Source organism: Choloepus didactylus, chromosome 18 (genome assembly GCF_015220235.1).
Source record: "Choloepus didactylus isolate mChoDid1 chromosome 18, mChoDid1.pri, whole genome shotgun sequence".
Lineage (NCBI taxonomy): Eukaryota > Metazoa > Chordata > Mammalia > Pilosa > Megalonychidae > Choloepus > Choloepus didactylus.
Window position 1 is genome coordinate 62980473 of NC_051324.1, and position 23791 is coordinate 63004263.

Below are 23791 nucleotides of genomic sequence, written 5' to 3' on the forward strand. Positions count from 1 at the left end.
CGCGGTCGCAAGACTCAGGCCCCAGAGCTGGGCGCTTCTGCCCGCCTTGCCCCAGCATCCGCGAAGCCGGCCCGGCCCGAGCGCGCGCTTTGAAATCCCAGCCGCGGCGCCCCCACGAGGCCAAAAAGTTTCTGTGGTGGTCAGGACGCGCGCTCGCGGCCCTTCTCCGCCCTAGGGCAAGAGGGCAGAGGCCAGCGCTCGCCGGGCGTGGCGTGGCGTGGCGTGGGGCGTACGGCGTGGCGTGGGGCGTGGGGCGTGGCGCGGCGCGGCGGGGCAGGGTCGGCACGCCGCGTGGGGCACGTTGTGCGACGAGCCGTGGCGTGGTGCGGTGCGCGACGTGCTGTGCCGCGCAGGCGCACAGGGCCCGCTGCAATGGGGCTCGGTGTCGTTGCGGCCCTGCGGGGTGAGGCTTTTTGCGTGGGGGTGTCCTAGCTCCGAAGAGGCCTCCTGAGCTGGGCAGCCCCACTGTAGGGGCGGGCTGCTGTCGCGGTCCGCGGGGAGGGGTGAGGATGTGGGAGGGACGGCCGGGGTGGAAGCGGGGAGAGCAGGGCAGCGGGGGCGGCGGTGTCTCCTGGCCTGTGAGGCCTTTTGCCCCCAGGCGTAAAAGCGAAGCGAGAGCTTCCTGGGGGAGGCCCCCACTCCACCGCTAACCAGGGACTGGGTGTTTCTGCACAGGTTCAGGCCCAAAGTGTGAGTTGCCATAAGCAAACAGCCGGGGTGACCAGCGCGTCCCGGTTTGCCCGGGATGTTCCCGGTTTTATCTCTGAAGCGTCCCAGACGTCCTGCCCTCTGATGTGACCCCGTTTTAATTTCCCTGCCCATTTCCTCCCAGAGCAAATCTGGGAGGCTGGAGGAGGCCTCCTGATCTTCCCCACTGACTTGTTTATATTAGGTTGAAGGTGCCCGCCACGCCACGTCTACAGCCAGCCCCAGGCAGGCCAGACCCAGACATGCCAGTCCTCCTACGGTAAAAACTTCAATGGGAGCTTTCCTCCCTGAAGGTAGGTGGAAGACTAGGGGTCACAGCTTGCTTTCTGTTTTGTCCAGCAGAAGTCAAATTCTGCCCAGTTTTGTAGTCCTGAGGATGGTTCTGTGCTCACTTCCGAGCTTTGACTATATAGATGTCTGATTTGGAGTTCGTGCCTTACTCTTGAATCCTAGGGTTCAGATGTTTAGTCAGAATAGCCATTAGCTTAAGTTTTCCCATCACGTGTCTATCATTAAACTGGAAAAGCTAGATAATTAGTGAATATGATAGGATCCAGACCGGGGTGTTCAGTTTTTCCTTTTCTAACTCAGTCTCCTGGTGGAACAGTTGTTTGACCCATTCAGAGGGAAGGATGGAATCTCTGATTAGGAACACCATGTGAATGGAAGAGGCCTGTCATTTTGAGTCTGGCTTTGATTAGTCACCCAGTGTCTTCTCCAGTAACACGAGTTTGAGGCAGTAAACTTCAGTGACTGAGATATATCTTGTCAACCCTGCAGTTAAATCACAGAAATGGCAGAACTTACATTAGTTCTCTTTTTGTTTGAAATTGAACATCTCTGAGTCACATTGGAAAGGATGAGTTTTTTCATGTGGCCCTAATGAGTCAATTCATAATATTATTACCCCAGAGACAGGAGAAAATTGGATATCAGGTCATGCTGTTACGGTCACCACTAGTTTTAATAATGAGAGCAGGTTCCTTATGAAATGGGAAAATGAATTTCCTGATTTTCTGCTCAATTTCTCAGACACCCTCCCCAAGAAATTGGTTGGAAATGGGGGAACCGAACATCAGTTTGGTGTGGCCTGTCTCAGGCATTAGCAATCAATCACTTACTTTCCATTCCAGGGAGAAATTAGAGATGTGTATGGAGAGCAGGTAGATTAATGTCACCACTAAGCATATGCATTTTATAATTGACTACTTGTATCTTTTTGGTAGATGCAAACAATACAGCACTCGGAACAGACACTAAAAACGGCTCTCATCTCAAAGTCCCCAGGGCTTGTGTTGCAGTATGAGAACTTAGATGCTGGGGAACGGCGTTTGATGAATGAGGCCTTCCAGCCAACCAGTGATCTCTTTGGACCTATCACTTTGCATTCGAAATCAGATTGGATCACCTCGCATCCTGAGTCTCCCCAAGATTTTGAACAGTTTTTCAATGATCCTTACAGAAAGAAACCCTCTCCTGAGAAATGCATTATTTATATACAGTCCATTGGTACATGTTGGTAATATACTGGTTTTGGTTTGGTTTTGCAGTGGTGCTGTTGTCAGGGGTAGTTGGGGTTGTTGGTCTGATTCAAGTGGGCAGTTTTTATAGTGTTATATATAACTATACTGGGTGGTCACTTTTGACGTTCAGTGCAATTGTGGAAGTTTTGTAGCCAAACTGAATTAAAACAGGATGTTTTGTTTCTTTTTAATTCATACTAACATCAATGTAACTCATTGATGATATGCTGAAGATACACTGAAAATTTATAGAGTTGGTTTTGTTTCTAATTCCAGATTTCTAAATTATAGACTGTTTTAATCATCTTAACTTTTTTTTTTTTTTTTTTAATTTTTGTCGCCATTGTAGGATTTCTAGGGAACACTAGAATTATCAGTGACGAATATGTCAGATGGCTCATGGGCTACTGTGAAGCATTTTTCTATGGCTTGACAGTAAAACTCCTAGAACCGGTTCCCGTTTCTGCAACAAAGTGTTCCTTTAGAGTCAATGATAACACACAAAACCTCCAAATTCATGCAGGTGAATTTAACCATTTTACGATTTGAATTGAGTAAAGGAAAAAATATATATATCATAGCTACACATACACATTTCTTTTTAAACAGGGGACATCCTGAAGTTCTTAAAAAAGAAGAAACCTAGAAATGCCTTCTGTGTTGTGGGGATAACGATGATTGATCTTTATCCAAGAGACTCCTGGAATTTTGTCTTTGGACAAGCTTCTTTGACAGATGGTATTCTTATTTACTTTCTTGGCGGAAACTTCCTCAGCTTGCTAAGAGTATCTGAAGATGTTAAAAGAGGGAAGAAATTGCCACTAACTATAATTTTGCTACTTAAAACTAGTTTTTTCAGTGTGGCATCATGCCGTGCACTAGTGATCTGGGTTTCTCTCCAGGGCTGCCATTCACTAGCTACATGAAGGTAATAGTGCCTATTTTGCAGAGTTGCTTCAAGATCATTTATAAAAACGACCTAACTATCCCTGACATATGTAGGCATTCAGAACAACAGAGGTTGAACATAAGTAATTCAGCAGCAAGGCAAATTAAACAAATTAAAGGTATTTGAACCATCATTAACCTAAGTGAAAATCTTCCTAATTATTTTTCAACTCTTGTATTTTTTTGTTGTCATTTTATGTAGGTGGCATAGCGATGGTGTGATTTTAAGTGTCTGCTTCTTTATCTTTATGTATCTTATGACACACACATATATGTGTTTGTGTTTGTATGAGACATAATAAACTTTGATTGGGAACCCTCCATGCTAATATTAGGGATGGGAAAGGATCTGTAAACAAATCAAACTTTTACTTTTTTTTCTTTCTTCCTTTCTTTATCCTCTATCTCTCAGGATCTAGGACAGGCTCCAAGGGGAAAAGACCAATGAGCTAAGGGGAGTGGTTGTCCCTTAGTATTCTGTGAGTGGGGAGTAAGTGCCAGGGACTGTACTGAGAGTTTATGGTCCATCTGGATATTACTTTTAGGCTTGGGGTTGGGTAGGATGGGAGTGGGGACTCTGATAAATGTTTCTTTCTACTAGATAGCTCCCTCTCTTAGTCACTGATCAGAAGGGTTTAGAATCTCTTCTTCCCACCTACCCCATTCATCCTCAATTCCCCATTTTCATGTGGTTCTGTATAGTTCTGCCCACCATCACCCTGTCGCTGTCTACATGCTCTTGGGGAGTCGGGTTTACTGCTGTCTTCCTGATTTTTATGGTGTGAGCTCGCTTTTTATCAGAAATTCTCTCCTTTGATGGAAACATTAAAAATAACTTAAAAAGCAATTAATCAGTTATTGCTAGCTAATTTATTTTATGCATTTGAGTAGGCTAGGAAACATTCCCCAAAATTGTTATTTCTGCTTTAATCCATACTTAAGAAACAAATAATCAAATGAACATCCTAAGAATGATCCACATTTCTTTATTACAGTAGAAAAATATCCACATTTTAATCTTTTTTGTACTAATGACTGTTCTGCTTTTTGGGTAAGTCTTCTAAATATTGTATGCCATAAGACCAGAGGTAGTAAAATAGCAGGATTTATCTGCTAGGCAATAAGACAGTGTCTTACGACAAGTGACCTTGTTTTCTCCGAGTTTACAAAGATTGGCAGAAGCATTTATTTTACTAAAGAAAATAATCCTCTATTTGTAGGATGATTAGAAGAAGAAAATGTTCTTGCCAAAGGTGGTATTGTAGTGAAATATGCATGCCCACACTTGTTTGGCCTTAGGAGGGCCCTTGTGATACATGAATAGGTTTATCTTAACTTCCAGAGTACTGTCATTTTCTAAATTTCAAATTTCAGTTGAATTTTTCTCATGGTGGGGCAAGGGGCTTTCTCTTTGAATGAAAATGGATTGGGCAAACTTTCCATGAGTTTGTAAAAAACTTCCATTCAAAAAATTGCTTTAATCGCTTTCAAATAACAACTGACAGACATAAATAAAAGTGGTAATTTAAACATGTTGAGTTATAAAGCATTCCCCTATACTGTAGAATGAGTTGTGCATCAAATTGTATATTCTTTGTGTATGCAAAGATGGTTGATATAACTCTAACTGAAACACAGGAAGTCATTTACAAGGGTGTTTATTCTGATGGCCAGATACCACCCACATGATACAGTTGTGCTGTGCTAAAAAGGGGGTGGGGTGGGTGGTGAGACTAAAGGCCTTTGCGAAACCAGAGGACAAAAGTAATTCATGTGAGCTGGGCAGTGATAGTCTTTCCAAAGCATCTCAGCCCTTTTGTTTACTGAGATTGACTGTTACTGGAAAGAAGGATGTGCTCTTTGTGTTTTTTGTTTGTGCTATGTTATGTTCTGCAGCTACCGATCCTTGCTTAAGTGGTATTTGTATGCACAGACAGAATGAAATATAGTGGTATGTTTGTTCCTTCATATGTATACACATGGGATTCCTAGTATTTTCTTAAAGTGCTGTTTAGCCAAAGGGAGTTAGAAGTTAGGTTAATTCAGTATTATTCAGGAAGTTTTGAGAGTATTAATGAAGATTTAATTTATATCACAACTTTTAATTAGGAGTTCTAGCTGCCTCTTGTATGTACAAATGAATTTGGTTTCTGTATAATAATATAATTGCCTTCTATGTTCCCACCACTGTGGTGGGTACAGAAGAAATGCAGCTGTTGTTTCCTAGAACAGTGATTTTCACACACATTAGTGGATTGGGAAATAAGTTAGGTGGGTCACAACCAGCAATTTAAAGAAATGAAATAGAATGTGCATGTGTGTATGTTTAAGATTATTTAGATATATATAAATAAAAAGATATAGAAAAATATTGCTCATATATTTATAAATATATATTCTCTAGATATGGAGGATATGTTTATCTGAGATGAAAGATTAACAAAACAATATTTAGCATGTACTGTGTGCAAGGAACCCTGGTATTTTCTATTTGATTTCATTAAAAAAATTCTAAATTTATTTTAGGACCCACTACTTGGTTGCCACCTGCTGTGTGAAAAACACTGCTCCCCTGCAGTTTCTCAAGGTAGAGTGTGAAGAGTTCAGGTATCAGAATTACTTTGAGAATTTTGCTAAAAATTGCAATTACTGGGCCTACTTCAGAACTACTTAATCAGAAACTCTGGGGATGGTGCCTGGATACCTGCATTTCATCACAGTTTCTTGGGGAATTTGCTTAAAATGCAGATCCCAGGGCCTCCTTCAGACTAAATCAGAAAGTCTGAGGATAGGGCCCAAAAAATGCATTTTAAGCAGATGTCTCAGGTATTTCTTGCTCACTAGAGTAGAGAACCATAGCTGTTGAAGTTGTAGAGCTTTACCTGCTGGTGGAGTTGATATGTTAAGTTGATAGCAAGTAAATGTTGCATGTGGCATTGGTAGAAAATTAATAGAGTTCCTATACAGGGAGATCATATGTGTGAAGAATGAACCCCTTCACATTACAAAAATAGTGGGATGGAATTTGAGGGAACCTTTAAATAGGTCTTATCAGAGGTGGTATAATCTACATTTATAAGTGATTCTGATATATTTTTGAGCGTCTGAAACCATACCATTTATTTAAGTATACAAATTGTGTTACATGTAAAAAAGAGTCTTTTTCTCTCCTTCTGTTCTTTGGACTACATTTAGTTGTAAGGCTTTCTGTTTGCAGTGATATAGTAGATAAGTTAGACTTCCTGGACTTGACTGTTTTCATCCTATGTGACCCTGGGCAGGTTTCTCAGCCTCCGTTTCCTGTGCCTCAAAATGAGGTAGTAGCAATCTCATAGGGTTACTATGATCAAGAAAATGAGTGTAAGGCACCAGGTACCATCTCTGGTATTTGGTAACAGCTTGATAAAGGTTAGCTATTATAATTACAGTTATTCAAAGGAAAAAAATAATGGGGGAGGCTTATTGTGATGACACCCATAAAATGAACCTAGAAATGGAAAGTTGTCAGGAGCCAAGGCATTTTAAGGGGCTGGCTATTCTTTCTTTCCCTCTCCTGGGTCTCGTGATTTCTCTGGCTTGTGGGGTCTCTGTTTCTTTCTGTGTTCTTTTTGCCAACTGCCCATCATTTCATAGTTCCTCTGAATCTGGCCCTCTTAGTTTTATCTTCATGACACGACTGTGTCGTTCATGTGATTGTTTTCCACTGCTCCTTTGGGAGCACTTGATTTGGACTCTTTTTTTTGAGAAAAGGACTTCTTTTGAAACTTCTGCTTTCTCAAGACTTTGTCCTCGAGTCCATTGAGTTTTTCAGGGTGAGGCAAATTGGATAACAGAAGGAGGCGAAAATTTTGATAGGGCAGTCTGGGGCAGTGGTCCTCCTTTTTTTGGCAGACCTTAAGCATATTAGACTGCGTGCACAGTGGTGCAGATAGGTGCTCGCTGAATGATGTCTTAGCAGGCTTGTTTTTTTTTTGTCTTCTGGAATCTTATGCTCATTCTGCTCGTTGCTTTTCATGTTTCTGTAGGTGTGGGGATATTCAGCTTTGCCAGGTATGGCAGTGATTTTTATAGTGCAAACTATAAAGGCAAAGTGAAGAAGCTGCAGAAAACATCTTCAAGTGACTATTCAGTCTTTGATAACTATTATATTCCTGAAATCACTAGTATTTTGCTGCTTCGATCCTGTAAGGTAAGTTGTTTCGAAAAGCATTGGGTGAATTTTTAAGAGATTTTAATTACCTAAATTGTATATAAATAGTCTTTAAGTTAATATATAAATGAGTTTGTATCATGTGCATACTTTTGGTGGATATTGTTTGACATAACTAGTCAATAAAAACAGAATTTAAATGGATACCTTAATGTTGAAGTTTACAGTATCCATGCTAATTTTTCATCCTGTTAGTTACACATAGCCTCTGCTGTAACCCACATCCTGTTAATTTGACTCCAGAATTCTGCTATGAATAGGTAACCTACTCTTTCAAGCTGGTAAGTATTATTAGCAGATGGTTCTTGGTAACAAGATGCCCAGAAGTATCCCTGGTAATATGGAGACCTGTGTCACTGATTAGATAAACATGAATTCTGTTCTTTTTTTTCAGTCATGTGATAATCACTGTATGTTTTATTTTAATTCTTAACGTAATTTAGAGTATTGCTAGTCATGTTCTCTTTTATGACAATTAAAAACTCTTTCCCCAGTTTTCAAAATCCTTGTCTCCAAACTCAGATATATCTGAGAGAATGTAGAATTCTAAAATGCTGGATGATTTTCCTTTATATAAATATTCTTTAAATTAATCAGACTGATAGAAACTCATCAAGATTTTTCCTCCTTGCTATTGTTCGGGTTTGCTAGAGCTGACGTTATGCAAAATACCAGAAATTGATTGGCTTTTTATAAAGGGGATTTATTAGGTTACAGAGTTACAGTTCTAAGGCCAGAGAAGTGTCCAGACTAAGGCATCAACAAGATGATACCATCACTGAAGAATGGCCGATAGTGCCTGGAACACCTCTGTTAGCTGGGAGGGCATGTGGCTGGCGTCTGTTGGTCCTTTGCTCCCGGGTTGCCTCGCTTTCAGCTTGATTCTAGTGGCTTTCTCTCTAGGCATCTGTGGGTCGTCTCTTAGCTTAGCATCTCCAAGCATCTCTAAGCATCTCTTTCAGCTCCTTCAGTTTCTGTGTGTCCTGGCTTAGCAGATCTTGGGGTGGTTTCCTCTATCTGCTCTCTGTGTGAGCTGTCTTTAAAGGACTCTGGTAAACTAATAAAGACCTACCCTGAATGGGCAGGCATCAAATCTCCATGGAAACATTCAATCAAGAATTCACACCCTTATCAAAAGACTAACAAGTCTGCCCCCACAAGAGTGCATTAAGGAACATGGCTTTTCTGGGAGGCATAATACATCCTAACCCATACAGCTATGTTATCTCCTTGTTAAATAATCAATACAGAATTTTTTTTACCTTCCTTGCTTTTGGCACAGTTTTTTATTTTGATAGTTTCTTTTAGTCATATTTTCTAAATCAGGAGTTGGCAAAGTTTTCCTGTGAAGGGCCAGTTAGTAAATATTTTAGGTGTTCCTGGCCATAGGTGTCTGTTGCAACTACTTACCTCTTTTGTTGTAGTACAAAAAGTAGCCATAAACAATATGAAAGAAGTACACATGGCTGTGTTCTAATAAAACTTTATTTATGGATATTGACATTTGGATTTCATCTCATTTTTCACATGTCATAAAATATGATTCTTTTTTGAATTTTTTTTTAATGTTTTAAAAATGTAAAAACCATTCTTAGCTGGTGGACTATACAAAAATAGGTGGTGGGCCAGATTTAGCCTGTAGGCTATAGTTTGCTCACCACTGTTCTAAATAAAGCAAACTGTATCAGACTCTGGGGGGGAATACAAATGTCATAAAAGAAGTGTTTCCATCCTTAAGGTGCTTGCTTGAAAAAGATAACAGTCACATAAGTAGTCAAAGAACAATTAAATGCTAGATTCTCTGGGGCTCATTATAAATGCTTTTATTGAGCTTCCTCCTCACCGTTTTTTTGGTGGTGGTGGTGGTAGTTATATACCTGACTTTGTGCTAAGTGCTAGGGAAACAAAAAAATGAATAAGAGGGAGCCTTTGCCCTTGAAGTGTGTAGTCTAGTAGGGGAGATAGATACATGAATATTTAAGTGCAGTAGAGTGATGAAACTGCCAGGTGATACCTATAAGGAACGGTGGGATGCTCTTCCTGGCAGACAGCTAGAGCAGAGGTGCAAAGGATAAGATAGTGTTTGGCATGAAAACCAGGGTAAGGAGTTTAGGTTAGGTGCCATTGAAGGGCCCACTGAAGTTGGTCAGTGTGGTATAGAAAAAGTTGGATCCACAAGGGTCTTTCTTCTGACATGACCAATAACTTTAACTTTGCCCTGCTTTTCTGGAAAACTCAAACACTCTCCCTTGTCTCTCAGGTTTCAAAGCGGTTGGACTGCTGCTGCCCTGAGGGTTTGAGAGCCAGTGCTTCAGGGTGATAACCACACCCTTTAATTTCTATTCCATTTGTAAGGCAATCAAGATCAGTTTGTTCTAGGGCAGAAATTTGTTAGTTGGGGGATGGTAGAGAATTTTTGGTATGTGATGTCTTCATGGCTCTGCCATGATTATCAGGTATAGCTGCTTTTCTGCAGTCTTTGGACCTCTGCTCTTTGGCTTTCTCAACGAGAATGGGATTCTTTGGGTTCCAGTCTGCTTCAAGGTGAAATCTCAGACTGCAGTCCTTCTGACAGTTCCTGATGTTTCCCTTGCTCCTGCTGTTTGGAAAGCCTGTCTCTTCATATTCCCTTTCTCCATGGCCAGAGAAGCTCTGCTGTCACTGGTACTGTTCATAGGGGTTTGAGAACTCCTTGTCTCAGAGAAGTGTTTCAAAAGCATGTTCCATGGACTTCCTCATCTGGTATACTTTTTTAAATGCAGGTAGAGCCCCCCACTCCCCACCCCTCCCCACTCCACAAACCTACTGAATCAGCATCTCTGGGAGAAGGGCCCCAGAATCTGAAATAATTGAGACAGTTTTGCCCACCAGGGAACATTTGGCAATTTCTGGAAACATGTTTGGTGTCACAAATGGGAAAGAGATGGTGCTAAACATCCTGCATTGCACAGGCAAGCCCCCATCCCCACCCTCCCACCCCCGAAAGGAATTATACCTCCAAGTTTGTCAGTGATATGGAGATTGAGAAACTCTGGTCCAGGGGAAGGAATTAAGTATAGTAAGGAAGGCAGTAAGGCATTTAGGGAGACAGGAAGGTTTGAAGCTACCCGATTGAAGTTTTGGTGATGATGGTGAGTGGAGTTGCTCCTATACACTTGTTTCTTGGAAGGGCAAGAAGAGGGCATGTGTAACTCACTGCTGCTGCTGTTGTGATGGTGGCGATGTAAAGCCTCACTGTGAATGTTTTGCAGACTTTAAGCCATGAGCTTGGGCACATTTTTGGACTGCGACACTGCCAGTGGCTCTCATGCCTCATGCAAGGCTCCAACCACTTGGAAGAAGCTGACCGCCGCCCTCTGAACCTTTGCCCCATCTGTTTACGCAAGTTGCAGTGTGCTCTTGGCTTCAGCATTGTAGAAAGATACAAAGTGAGTTTGGAGGGGGGCTTGGAGGGGGGAAGTAGCTGTTTAGGTAGGAAACTGCCGATTTCTATTAGGCCAGTCTCTAGAGCTGTAATTTATCAGAGGAAATTAGTGCAAAGATAAGCAGGAAACTGTGGTTTAAAGAGAAAAAAAAACAAAGAACCATCCTTACTTCAACTTGCTTGTGAGGGCTTTACACATATAGTTCAATGAGAAATGGTAGAAGAGATTTCTCTCTTTCCCATCCTTTTAGGGCAAGAAAGCTTTACTTTGTGGAACAGAATATTGATCTGTCTGGCCAAGTTCTTTTTTATTTAAACTATATAAATGTTTGGAGATGATGAATCCTTCCAAATATGGGGCAGAAGATGTGATGTTCATGAGGAGAAAAGGATGATTTTTTTGAAAAAGAAAGAGGGAAAGGATCTAAAGTCAGTGTGTGTGTGTGCGCGCGTGCACACACCCACAGACATGTCAGTATAAGCCTCCACGTGACTATACATACATGACTACTCATCCATACAACTGCACACATACATGCTGCCCACACCTAGGTGTACCCTGATGTATGTATTTACACACATACATTGTTGAGAAAAGAAAAGTCATTATCCCACCGCCCTAAAAACAAAACACAGTATAAGAATTAGTGTATTTCTTCTAACCTTTTCTTTGCATATTTTTTTAAACTATAATTTGTAATCATAGTTTGTGTAGTTTTAGCGTATGCTTTTTCACTGTGTATCATGAGGGTTGTTTCATATTCATAATACCATCTTTATCAAATGGAACATCTTGATGGGATAATATTCATAACTCACAGATTTACACGAACAGTTTAGAAGCCAATATTTTTCTTTTGCCTAAAACTATTGTGCTGTGGTTTGTTAAAATATTTCTGTTTTTCAAGGTGTTGGTGAGGTGGATTGATGATGAATCTGCTGACATACCTGGAGAAAGTCTGGAACATAGTCGTGAGGATAATGTGCATTTGCCAAAACCTGTGGAAGCCTTTAAGGAATGGAGAGAGTGGATAATAAAATGCCTTGCTGTTCTCCAAAAATAAGGACCTTCAAATAGGAGTAATTAAAATAAAATGCTTGTACATTATGCTTTCATGTGGGTGGAGTACTTCATCGGAATAAACTGTTTACTGATTGTGTACTATGTCAAAGTAACAGAATAGAACCTTTTTTAAAGCACCTAAACTTTGAAATGAGGCTCATTTTGAATAATAAACCCTATATAAACTCTATTTTCTATCTTGATAGTCTGGTCTATGACAGCCAGCCTGTCATTTCCATTCGTAAAATATGTTTATGTCTCACAAGACAACTATGACTGGCAGTAATTAGTAAGTAAATAAATACTTTAAAAATAGCTTTATATGTCCCAAGGAAAAATTTCTAGCTAATGTAATTTTCAGGAGGGGATCTTTGATTCAGTTTTTAGACTAGATGCCCACCCTGTGTTAGGCCCAGCTGTCACATTGCTGAACTTTCATGGACCCTGACCTCCATTCACATCCCTTCTCTGTGAACTTGCCCTACTTGCTGGGGTGCCTTACCTCCTTTTATGGTTTGCTAGTTGTTAGCTTATCCCTGAAAGAAGCAACAGCTAATTTCAGTTGTTATTTTAACAGCTTAAATTGTGACCTCCTCTTAAGAATATTTACAAGTGAAAAATAGCAGTGGTACTCAAACCACAGCAGCCTTTGGGGGTGACAGTCATAAGCAAGGGGTCTTGTAAATAATTTGTTATAATGATACTTATGTTTGTGACTGCTCTTGCTTTTCTGTAGATTTAGAGCATGTTTTTGATTTGTCCCTATAATGTCCTTTTCACTTTGCATTTGGAGGGTTTGCTTGAGTGGGAAAAGAGTGCAATGGGGTTGCCTGCTGAAGTGCCATGCATGCCCATGATGATCCGCCAGGCAGTGATCATCAGCCCCACTGCCCTGGTGGGAAGCAGGTTGCAAACCTCAGCCTTGGCAAACTGCCTCTGCTGGATCATCATATCCTGGCATAGCACACTAGAAGAGTTCATAATTACACTGAATGCCTGAGAGCAGAACGCGTTTCCCACTTTCCCATTTTGCCATGAGAGTATGACTTACAGGAAGGATTTTGTTTTGTTTTCCTTTGGTACTTTGAAACCTAAATTATTTTATTGCTATTATTTCTGCAGTATGATTTAAAGCAAAGTTTTATACTGAGTCAATGGTTTCCCTTAGATTCAGTTTCTTACTTATTAAACCTCTAAATCATTTCAGAAAATGGTGGCTTGTCATTAAAATTAATTGCAGAGAGACTACATGGTCAATTTTAATACTGATAAGCGAACTGACAGCATGGAATTTTACGGATTCTTTTACAGATTTCAGTTCCTCCTTGAATAATGTATTTCTAACTATTGCCTATTCTATTCAATTTTCATTTTTCTACAAGACAAGTAGTCCTGTAGGTCAGCATTAGTGACAAACCTAAAAGAACTCAGATTTGGCTACATGTGTAAATAGGGAGTCACAGTTATTTGGACAAGACACAAAGTCCATTTGTGCCTACTGTGAGACAGGGGTGGGGTGGGGGGGGGATCTGTTAAAGAGACAAATCACTCATTCTTGTTAAAAGTTGGACTGAACGTGACATGAGTTTTAGGCAACAGGCATGGATTCAGCAGTGGTCACTTCTGGACAATTTCGTAGGGTGAAAGATAAAAATAATGGTTTGTCTACTGCAACTTCATTTTATGTACTATATAGTTAAATCCCCTTAGTTTGTACAAATAATTTTCACACAATAGCAAAAATTCAAGCAGATTTTGCCCTGCAAATGCTGAATGAAGGAAAGTATTTTACAAAGAATAATAGTTCCACTGTTTGCTATTTTAGAAATAGTTGTAAACTGGGTCGAACCATGCTGTACGTCCATGGAATTAGAAGGTTCCCTGTGGTCAAGGGAAAGAGATGTGTTGCCATTTCAGTCCACCAAGGCTTTTAATGGCGAGGGTTAGAAGAATTTAGCAAGGATGATCCCTTGGGTCTTGTCTGGTCTGCTCTTTGAGGCCCAAATTCCCTAGATGCGGATACTTGTAAAATTCAAACGCTCTGTGGGAAGAGGGCCCATGGCGGGCCTTGGGGCAGGAGCGCTGACTCCGACGCAGGCAGCTGCCCGGCCGCTCCGGCCCGCCCTGCGCTCCGGCCCTTCCCGAGCAGGAAGCGGCGGCGCGGCCCGGCTGCGCGCGCCCGGGAGGGGGTCGGAGCCGCCCGCGCCACACCTGCTTCCGGCCGCCGGGGGACTTCCCCCCTGAGGACTGGGAAGTGCGGCCTCCCCTCCCCTGCGGGACTGGCGGAAGGGGTCCCGCGGCGCTCACGTGTGCCGCGCGCGCGCTTAGCAAGCCTAAGCGGGGCCCTCGAAAATCAGGATGGCGGCGTCAGCAGAGCAGTGAGTGTAACCGGTTCTCGGTAGAGCGTTTAAGAACTGTTTTATTTTAGAATTTGAATCTTAGTCACTTCCTAAGTTCTGAAATCTAGAACAGCACCGTCCAATAGAAATATAATATGAGCTACATAGGTGATTTCAATTTTCCTAGTAGCCACATGAGAAAATGCAAAAAGAAGCAGGCGAAATTAATATTAGTAAATATCACATTTAACCTAATACATTCAAAATATTATCATTTCAACATGTAACCAATATTGATCTATTTTGTGTCCTTTTTTTCTTACTAAGTGTTACAAATCTGGTGTGTATTTTACACTTACAACACATTTCAGTTCACACTGGCCGCATTTCAAGTGCTCAGTCGTGCAGTACCACGTGGCCGGTAGCTCGGTATTGGACGGCATAGCTCCAGTACCAATTTCTACTCTACAAGGAAAGGTGGATCTGGAAAATTGAGTGAATAGGCAACAAAAAGCTTATTTAAAGAAAAACTCATGCAGGTTTCCTGGCAGTGCAGTGTGTGTTGACATTTAAGCTGAAAGGTGTGGAGACTAACTGTGAAGGCTTCCGGGTTCCGTACTGACTGAGCTTTGGTTCTTGCTACTTGTGGCAGGTGGTTTTTATCTCCTCTTCCCGTTGCCAACGGCCTGGTATCTCCATTAAAGGCGCTTTTTTTTTTTTTTTAATCTGAGTTGTAAAATGTTAATAGTGTGGAGATTGTTTAGTCCATTTCACAGTTGAGGAAATAAGCCTGAAGCACAAACTTGCATGTACTTAAACCAATGGCCAACATGGGACCAGATCCCAAGTTTGCCCCAGTTTCGAGTTCTGCATTGTTTTCACCCATAAGAAGTAATAGCCATGCCAGAAACCCACCCAGGTTTTCTTTCAGATTGTTTTTAGGAGGAGTTATAAGATTAAACATATTTTCCAACTTCTTTTCTATTCACACGGGGCCAACTTTAGTTCCTGAAAGTAGCTATCTACGTAGTTCTGCCATGGCTCCCCCAAAAGAGAAGTTCAGTATCCAGAAAAGCACTTGCTACCAGTGGAGACATTAGAAAAAAGTGTCTTTAAGGAAATGTCTACAGCAAAATAGATGAATTTAAAAAAACCTGCTCAGGCCATGTGTTAAAACTGACAGCCCTCCATTTGTACACCTATCCCTGTGTGTATTTCTTCCTACTTTTTGTTTCGTCTCTGCTCAGGGGTCCGTGTTTTCTTCTTCCAGCTGACCCTCACCATGTAGGAACCAAGCTGGCTGCTCTGAGAGCCCCCTCATGTGTTGGGACATGTTCTGTAGCCATCTAACTGCTTCACACCAGTACCAGGCCCTCCGGAGCTATAGTCTTAAATAGGAACCAACTTTTTTTTCTTTTGTGTAATTAATATATATATATATTTCAATAAATAATGAAGAATTCATTCATTCACCTCTTCATCCACTCAACAATATTGATGGAGCATCACCTGCTATGTAGCAGGCCCTGCTCAAACCTTGGGGATATAGCAGTGAACAAAACCCTACTATCCTAATGAACTAGTGGAAGAGACAGATAATAAAAAGTAAACAAATAAATACTTTTATAGCATAATGTCAGGGTAAAGGGGTAGAAACAGGTAGTGTTTTGGGTAGCATGGTCAGAAATGCCTCCTTGGGGAGGTAACACCTTGGAGAGGACCACACTGAAGGGTCACACTATGTATGTACATCTAAGGGAAGAGTGTATCAGGAAGGGGAAACCAGATGTCTTCAAGGAACAGTTAGTGTGGCGAGAGTAGTGGGAGCCAGGAAAGTAATGGGAGGGGAAAGGAGAGGAGGAGGGAGTTCACGAGGGGCCCGCTGTTAGAGATTTTAGATTTTAAAAGTGACCATGTTCTCACCTGCGCTTTAATAGTATCACTGTGGCTACTCAATGGAAAATCAAGGCAAGGAGGGGGTTAACGGAAACAGGTGTGTGTGGGTGTGTGTGGGTGTGTGTGTGTCTTAAGAGTGGAGCTGGCAAACCAGCCAGAAGATTGTTGGAAAAATCCAGCTAAGATATTGGCTTGGATCAGGGGTAGTGGTGGAGATGGCAAAAGTGGTCAGATTTTGAATATATTTAGAAAATAGAGCCAATTGGATTCGCAGAGGATCGGGTTTGGGGAGTAGGTTCACGAGTTCTGATGAGGGTGTTTCAAGCTGCAGAGATGTAGTTTGCATCCAGGTGTACATTGGATATGTAAGTGTGGGTCAAGGTTGGGACTTAGAGCAGGACCCCACAGTGTAGACAAGGTATTTAAAGCTTTGGGATCGAATTCAAGGGTAGTAAGTTAGAATAGTTAGTGTGCTTTTTCTTTTCTTGAGGTCCTGGAGCACTCTATAAATGATATACATCCATGTCTACAATTTCTGATTTCTTTCAGTAATCTTCGGTGAGTTGAATTTGAAAAGCTTTTATAGATTAAGTGTTCTGGGATTTCAGTTTTGTTGTCTAGTTTCCCCTCTAGGAAATCGATCTTCACTGAAGTAATTTTGATTTGGGTGTGAGAATTTTTTACATGAAAGGCAAAATTACAAGTTTTTGTTATTACAAAATTACTTGCCACTTTTCTTCTGCTGCAGCCTCAGGGAGTCGTTACAGAAAGTGAACACCAGGGGGCCCTAGTTTCCTTACTTATAGCAATAGTGGCCTGGCCACCTGTTGGAGACCTTAGCTGTCACTAGGACATATAAACACAAATCAGAAAACAAAGCAGCTTCTCCTTTCTCAATGCAATGAATAACCATGGCAGTGAGATCTTAGCGTAACTGTCTTTAAATTGGTGGTTTTAAGTAATGTTCATAAGCAAGTGGCTTCTAAACAATAGATCCCTACCAGTGAACCCCTTATTTAGGGGCATTAAAAAAAATTATTTATTTTTTATTAGAGAAGCTGTAGGTTTACAGAAAAATCATGCATGAAATACAGAGATCCTGTATATCCCCCTCAAACATGCAGTTTTTCTAATTATTAACAATTTGTATTAATGTGGTATCTTTGTTGCTGTTGATGAAACTGTGTTGTTGTAATTATACTGTAAAGTATAGCCCACAGTTTACATTAGAGTTCATTATTCACCATTTGTGTTGTATAGTTCTGTAGTTTCTGGAAAATTTTTATTCTAGTAACATATATACAACCTAAAATTTCCTCTTTTAACCATATTCAAATATCTTATTCAATATTATTAATTAAATTAATAATGTTGTGCTAATACTATGACCATCCGTTACCAAAACTCTTCCATCACCCCAAACAGAAACTTTGCGACCATTAAGCATAAACTCTCCATTCCCTTTCCCCACCCCAGCCCCTGGTGACCTGTATTCTAGTTGCTGAGTCTGTGAATTTGCCTATGCTAATTGTATCATATCAGTGAGATCATACAATATTTGTCCTTTTGTGTCTGGCTTATTGCTCTCAACATAAGATCTTCAAGGTTCATCCACGTTGTTGCTTGTAGCAGAACTTCATTCCTTTTTATGGCTGAATAACGTTCCACTGTATGGATATATCACATTTTGTTTATCTATTCATCGGTTGATGCACACTTGGGTTGTCTCCATCTTTTGGCCATTATGAATAATGCCACTGGGAGCATTGGTGTGCAAATACATGTTTGAGTCTCTGTTTTTAATTCTTTGGGGTATACCTAAAACTGGGCTTGGCTGGTCATTTGATAACTCTATATTTTACTTTCTGAGGAACTGCTGAACTATTTTCCACAGATGCTGCACCATTTTAAATTTCCACCAACAATGAATGAGCGTTCCTATTTCTCCAACACTTTTTTTTTAAATAGAGCCCTTCTAGTGGTTGTGAAATGGTGCCTCATGGTTTTGACTTGCATTTCACTAATGGCTACTGATGTTGAGCATCTTTTCTTGTGCTTTTTGACCATTTATATATCTTCTTTGGATAAATGACTATTCAAAGTCTTTTGCCCCTTTTTAAATTGGGTTATTTGTCTTTTGTTGTTTAATTGAAGGATTTCTTTATATATTTTGGATATTAAACCTTTATTGGATATGTGGCTTCCAGATATTTTCTCCCATTGTGTAGGTTGTCTTTTTACTTTCATGATAAAGTCTTTTGAGAAACACAAGTCTCTAACTGTGTCTATTTTTTCTTTTGTTGCTTGTGTTTTTGGTGTAAAGTCTAAGAAACCATTGCCTAACACAAGCTCTTGAAGATGCTTCCCTGTGTTGCCTTCTAGGAATTTTGTAGTGCTGGCTCTTATATTTAGGTCTTCGATCCATTTTGAGTTGATTTTTGAATATGATGTGTGAGGTAGGGTGGGGTCCACCTTTATTCTTTTGCATAAGGAGATCCAGTTTTCCCATCACCATTTGTTGAAGAGACTATTCTTTCCCAGTTGACTGATCTTTGCCTCCTTGTCAAAAACCAGTTGACAATAAATATGAGGGTTGATTTCTTAAGTCTCAATTTGATTCTATTGGTCTGCATGTCTGTGCTGTTTTAATTACTGTGGCTTTGTAATGAGTTTTAAGATTGGGAAGTATGAGTCCTCCAACTTCTTTCTTTTTCAAGATGACTTTGGCTATTCGGGACCCCTTACCCTTCCATATAAATTTAATGATTGACTTTTCCATTTCTTCAAAGAAGGTTTTCAAATTTTGACTGGGATAGTATTGAATCTGTACATTGCTTTGGGTAGAATTGAAGTCTTAAACATATTTAGTCTTCTAATCCATGAACACGGAATGTTCTTCCATTTATTTGAGTCTCCTTTGATTTCTTTTAGCAGTGTTTTGTAGTTTTCTGTGTACAAGTGCTTTACCTCCATGGTTAGATTTATTCATAGATATTTGACTCTTTACTACCTGCTACTTTGCTCAATTCATTTATTAGCTCTAGCTTTGTTGTGGACTTTTCAGGATTTTCTATATTTAGGCTCATGTCATCTGCAAATAAGGAAAGTTTCACTTCTTCCTTTCCAATTTGGATGCCTTTTTTTTTTTTTTTTGGTAAGTTCTGGCTATGACTTACAGCGCAATGTTGAATAACTGTGGTGACAGTGGGCATCCTTATGTTGTTTCTGATCTTGGAACATTTTCAGTCTTTCACCATTAAGTAGGTTGCTAGCTGTAGGTTTTTCATACATGCTCTTTATTATGTTGAGGAATCTTCCTCCTATTCTTAGTTTCTAAGCATTTTTATCAAGAAGGGGTAATGGATTTTGTCAGATACCTTTTCTGCATCAATTGAGAATGGTCATGTGTCTTTTTCCTTCATTCTATTAATGTGGTGTATAACGTTAATTGGTTTTCTTATGTTGAACCACATTTGCATACCTGGGATAAATTCCACTTGGTCATGGTGTGTAATTCCTTTAATGTGCTGTTGGATTTGGTTTGCTAGTATTTCGTTGAGGATTTTTGCGTCTGTATTCATAAAAGATACTGATCTGTAATTTTCTTTCTTGTGGTACCGTTATCTGGCTTTGGTATGAGGGTGATATTGGTGCCTTGTAGAATGAATTAGGGAGTGTTCCCTCCTCTTCAATTTTTTGGAAGGTTTTGAGCTGGATTGGTGTTAATTCTTCTTGGAATGTTTGGTGAAATTCCCCTGTGAAGCCATGTGGGCTTTTCTTTGTTGGGAGGTTTTTGATTACTGATTCAATCTCTATACTAATTATTGGTTTGCTGAGATCTTCTGTTCCTTCATAAGTCAGTTTAGGTAGTTTTTATGTTTCTAGGAATTTGTCCATTTCATCCAGGTTATCTAATTTGTTGGCATACAGTTGTTCATAGTATCCTTTTATAGTCCTTTTTTAGTTCGGTGGGGTTGGTAGTAATGTCCACCCTTTCTAATAATCTTCACCCTTTCTGATTTTAGTTATTTGTGTCCTCTCTTTTTTCTTTCATCAGTCTAGCTAAAGGTTTGTCAATTTTATTGATCTCTTCATAGAACCAACTTTTGTTTTTGTTGTCTCTCTATTTTTTTTTAATTCTCTATTTCATTTATGTGTGCTCTTTTTTTTTTTTTTTTTTTTTTTTTTTTAATTTCCTTCCTTCTGCTTGCTTCGGATTTAGTTTGCTCTTCTTTTTCTAGTTCTTCCAGTTTCAAGGTTAGGTGTCTGATTTTAAATCTTTCCTTTTTTTAAATGTAAGTATTTAGCTATAATTTCCCTATCAGCACTGCCTTTGCTACATCCCATATGTTTTTTGGTTTGTTGTACTTTCATTTTCATTCACCTCAAGAAATTTCCAAGTTTCTCATAGACTTCCTCTTTAACCCGTAGGTTGTTTTAAGAGTATGTTGTTTAATTTTCACGTGTTTGTGAATTTTTCAGTTCTCTCTCTGTTATCGATTTCTAGCTTTGTTCCATTGTGGTCAGAGAAGATACATTGTGTGATTTTAATGCTTTTTGAATTTATTGAAACTTGTTTTGTGACCTAAGATATGGTCTATCTTGGAGAATGATCCATGTTTACTCAAGAAGAATGTGTATTCTGTTGTTGTTGGGTGCAGTGTTCTATATATTTCTGTTAGGTCTGGTTTGTTTAGAGTATTGTTCAAGTCTTGTATTGTCATATGGATCTTCTGTCTAGATGTTCTATCCATTATTGAAAGTGGTGTATTAAATTCTCCTACTTTTAACGAAGAACAGTCTGTTTCTCCCTTCAAATGTATTGGCATTTGCTTCATATATTTTTGGGCTCTGCTTTTAGGTGCATATATGCTTATAATTGTTATATCTTCTTATTGAATCTACTCTTTCATTGGTACAATGACCATCCTTGTCCCTTGCAATAGTTTTTGACTTAAAGTCTATTTTATCTGATATTAGTATAGCTACCCCAGCTCTCTTTTGGTTATCACTTGCATAGTAAATTTTTTCCATCTTTTCACTTTGTCTTTGAATTTAAGGTGAATCGCTTGTGAACAACATGTAGTTCCATTGTGCTTTTTTATCCATTCTGCCAGTGTCTGCCTTTTGACTGGAAATTTTAATCCTTTTATATTTAAGGTCACTAATGATAATGCAGGACTTCCTTCTGCCATTTTGCTTTTTATATCTTTTTTTAACCTTCATTCTTCTGTTAATGTCTATTTTCATGTTGATTTAATTTTTTGTATTGTATCATATTGAGTCCCTTCTCATTTCTGTTTGGATATATTCTTCATATATTTTCCTTGTGGTTACCATGGGGTTAAAATTTAACAGCATAAATATGTTACAGTCATATTCGACTTCAGACTAACTTGTCTTCAATAGCATACACATACACTGTTCCCATATCCCTCTGTCCCCCCATCATTTTTTTATACTTGTCACGAATTATATCTTTATACATTGTGTGTCCAAAACCACGTATTTATCATTCCTTTTTATGCATCTGCATTTTAGCATGTGTGGGAAGTAAGAAGTGGAATTACATAACCCAAAAATACAATACAATAATACTGGCATTTATAATTATCCAAATGGTTACCTTTACCCAAGTTCTTTATTTCTTTATGCCACTTTGAAATGCTGTCTAGTATCCTTTCCTTTCAGTCTGGATAACTCCCTTTAGCTTTGCTTGTAGGGTAGGTGGAGTGTTGACGAACTCCCTCAGCTTTTTTCTGGGAATGTCTTTATTGTGTCATTTTTTTTTCCAATTCAGTTTTATTGAGCTATATCCGCATACCCTACAGTCATCCATGTTGTACCACCATATTTTTGTGCATTCATCACCAAAATCAATTTTTGTACATTTTCATTACTCCAAAAAATAAAATAAGAGGAAAAATGCAAGTAAAGAACACCAAAAACATCCCATCCTCCCCACCACCCTATTCATTTAATTTTTGTTCACATTTTTCTACTCACCAGTCCATACACTGGATAGAGGAAGCGTGAGCCACAAGGTTTTCAATATCACACAGATGCACCGTGTACGCTAAATAGTATACAGTCGTCTTCAAGAATCAAGGTACTGGGTTGCAGTTCAACGGTTTCAGGTATTTCCTTCTAGCTATTCCAATACACTAAAACCTAAAAAGGGATATCTGTGTAACACATAAGAATAACCTCCAGGATGACCTCTCCGACTCCATTTGAAATCTGTCAGCCACTGAAACTTTATTTTGTTTCATTTCTCTTCCCCCTTTTGGTCAAGAAGACTTTCTCAATCACATGATGCTGGGTCCAGGCTCATCCCCAGGAATCATGTTCCACATTGCCAGGGAGATTTACACCTTGGGAGTCAGTCCCACATGAGGGGGTGGGGCAGTGAGTTTACCTGCAGTGTTGGCTTAGAGAGAGGGGCCACATCTGAGCAACAGAAGAGGTTCTCTGGAGATGACTCTTAGGTACAATTATAATTTAACAAGTAGTTAGAGAGTAAATTTCAAAGAATATCATGGGTCACACTTCCATAACTTCAGCTGTTTCCATTACTGTAAAATATAACATGCAAACAGAAAGGTGGTAACTTTCAATGTACAGCTCAGCAAGCAGTTATATAGGCAATTTCAAAAATTGTTATAGGCTACAGTTCCACAGTTTCAATTCTTTCCTTATTATGCAATATAGGCTAGATACAGAAAGGTGAAGACTTTCAAAGCACAATTCACCAAATAGCTATAGAGCAAATTTCAAAGGATGTTATAGGTTACAGTTCTACCATATCATTTACCTCCTTTCAGCTATTCCAACACCCTAGCATCTATATATGTATATATATAGTTTTGGTATTCATAGACCTTTGTTAAATCTTATCTTGTTTGTTGCTACCCCTTCCTCTTACTTAATCCCTTTCTCCATCTTCAGGGGTGTCTAGGCAGTGAGCACCCTAACTTGTTCATATTGAAAGGGGGTGTTGACAGTATGGGGAAGGGGGCTGCATCTGATCGTTGTTCTTAAAGAAGCTGTTGCTTCTGGGTTTTAGGATTTGTCTGGCATAGGAACACTCTGGTGGATTTAAGTTTCTGAAAGATAAAACTTGCTGAGTGACTCTTTTATAGAATCTCAGGTAGGGAACTAGGTATTTGGGGACTACTTTTGGTAAAGGCATGGCATACTGTAGCTGGAGCTTGCATAAGAGAAACCTCTAGGATAGCCTCTCGGCTCTATTTGGAATCTCTCAGACCCTGTGACCTCAGCTTGTTACCTTTCTTTTTCCCCCCTCTGGGTCAAGTAGGCATTTTCAATCCCTTGCTGCCATGACCCACATTGCCAGGGAGATTTATTCCCCTGGGAGTCATGTCCCTCGTAGGGGGGAAGTTAATGAATTTATTTGCTGAGTTGGGCTTAGAGAGAGAAAGACCACATCTGAGAAACAAAAGAGGTTCCCTGGAAGTGCCTCGTAGGCATAATTATAGGAGGGCTCAGCCTCCCAGTTACAACTCTGAGTTTCATAAGAGCAAGCCGCAAGTTGAGGGCTTGATTTATTAAGTAGTGTGTTCCTAATTTCACTTAATATATATTCTATTCCAAGATAAATGGTCAGTTTCTTACATTATCTTCACTTAGTTGTACAATCCTCATCACTCCCAACTTTAA

General features: G+C 39.8%; 2 protein-coding genes across 17 annotated transcripts in view; both read left to right on the top strand.

The window, feature by feature from the left end:
• The first annotated feature begins 265 nt into the window (after positions 1–265).
• AMZ2 (archaelysin family metallopeptidase 2) lies at positions 266–12066 on the top strand. Of its 9 annotated transcripts, none has more exons than XM_037809686.1 (8): positions 266–403; positions 893–1001; positions 1989–2227; positions 2581–2754; positions 2841–2969; positions 7205–7368; positions 10641–10817; positions 11722–12066. In XM_037809686.1, the coding sequence occupies exons 3-8, from the start codon at positions 2047–2049 to the stop codon at positions 11875–11877; spliced, it is 981 nt and encodes a 326-aa protein (XP_037665614.1). In that variant the 5' UTR covers positions 266–403; positions 893–1001; positions 1989–2046; the 3' UTR covers positions 11878–12066. The 9 variants fall into 9 exon arrangements, with proteins under 9 accessions (XP_037665614.1, XP_037665612.1, XP_037665608.1 ...); XM_037809684.1 differs by having other exon boundaries at positions 267–403; positions 1935–2227; XM_037809680.1 differs by having other exon boundaries at positions 267–403; positions 1935–2217.
• A 1954-nt stretch (positions 12067–14020) lies between these two features.
• ARSG (arylsulfatase G) overlaps positions 14021–23791 on the top strand; it is a 122657-nt gene continuing 112886 nt past the window's right edge. For 2 of the 8 annotated variants that reach the window (XR_005212900.1, XM_037810800.1), the window contains exon 1: positions 14021–14254. The gene's annotated coding sequence lies outside the window, so the exon portion shown is untranslated. The remainder of the gene's footprint in view (positions 14255–23791) is intronic. The other 6 variants (XM_037810794.1, XM_037810793.1, XM_037810798.1 and 3 more) reach the window with 5 other exon arrangements.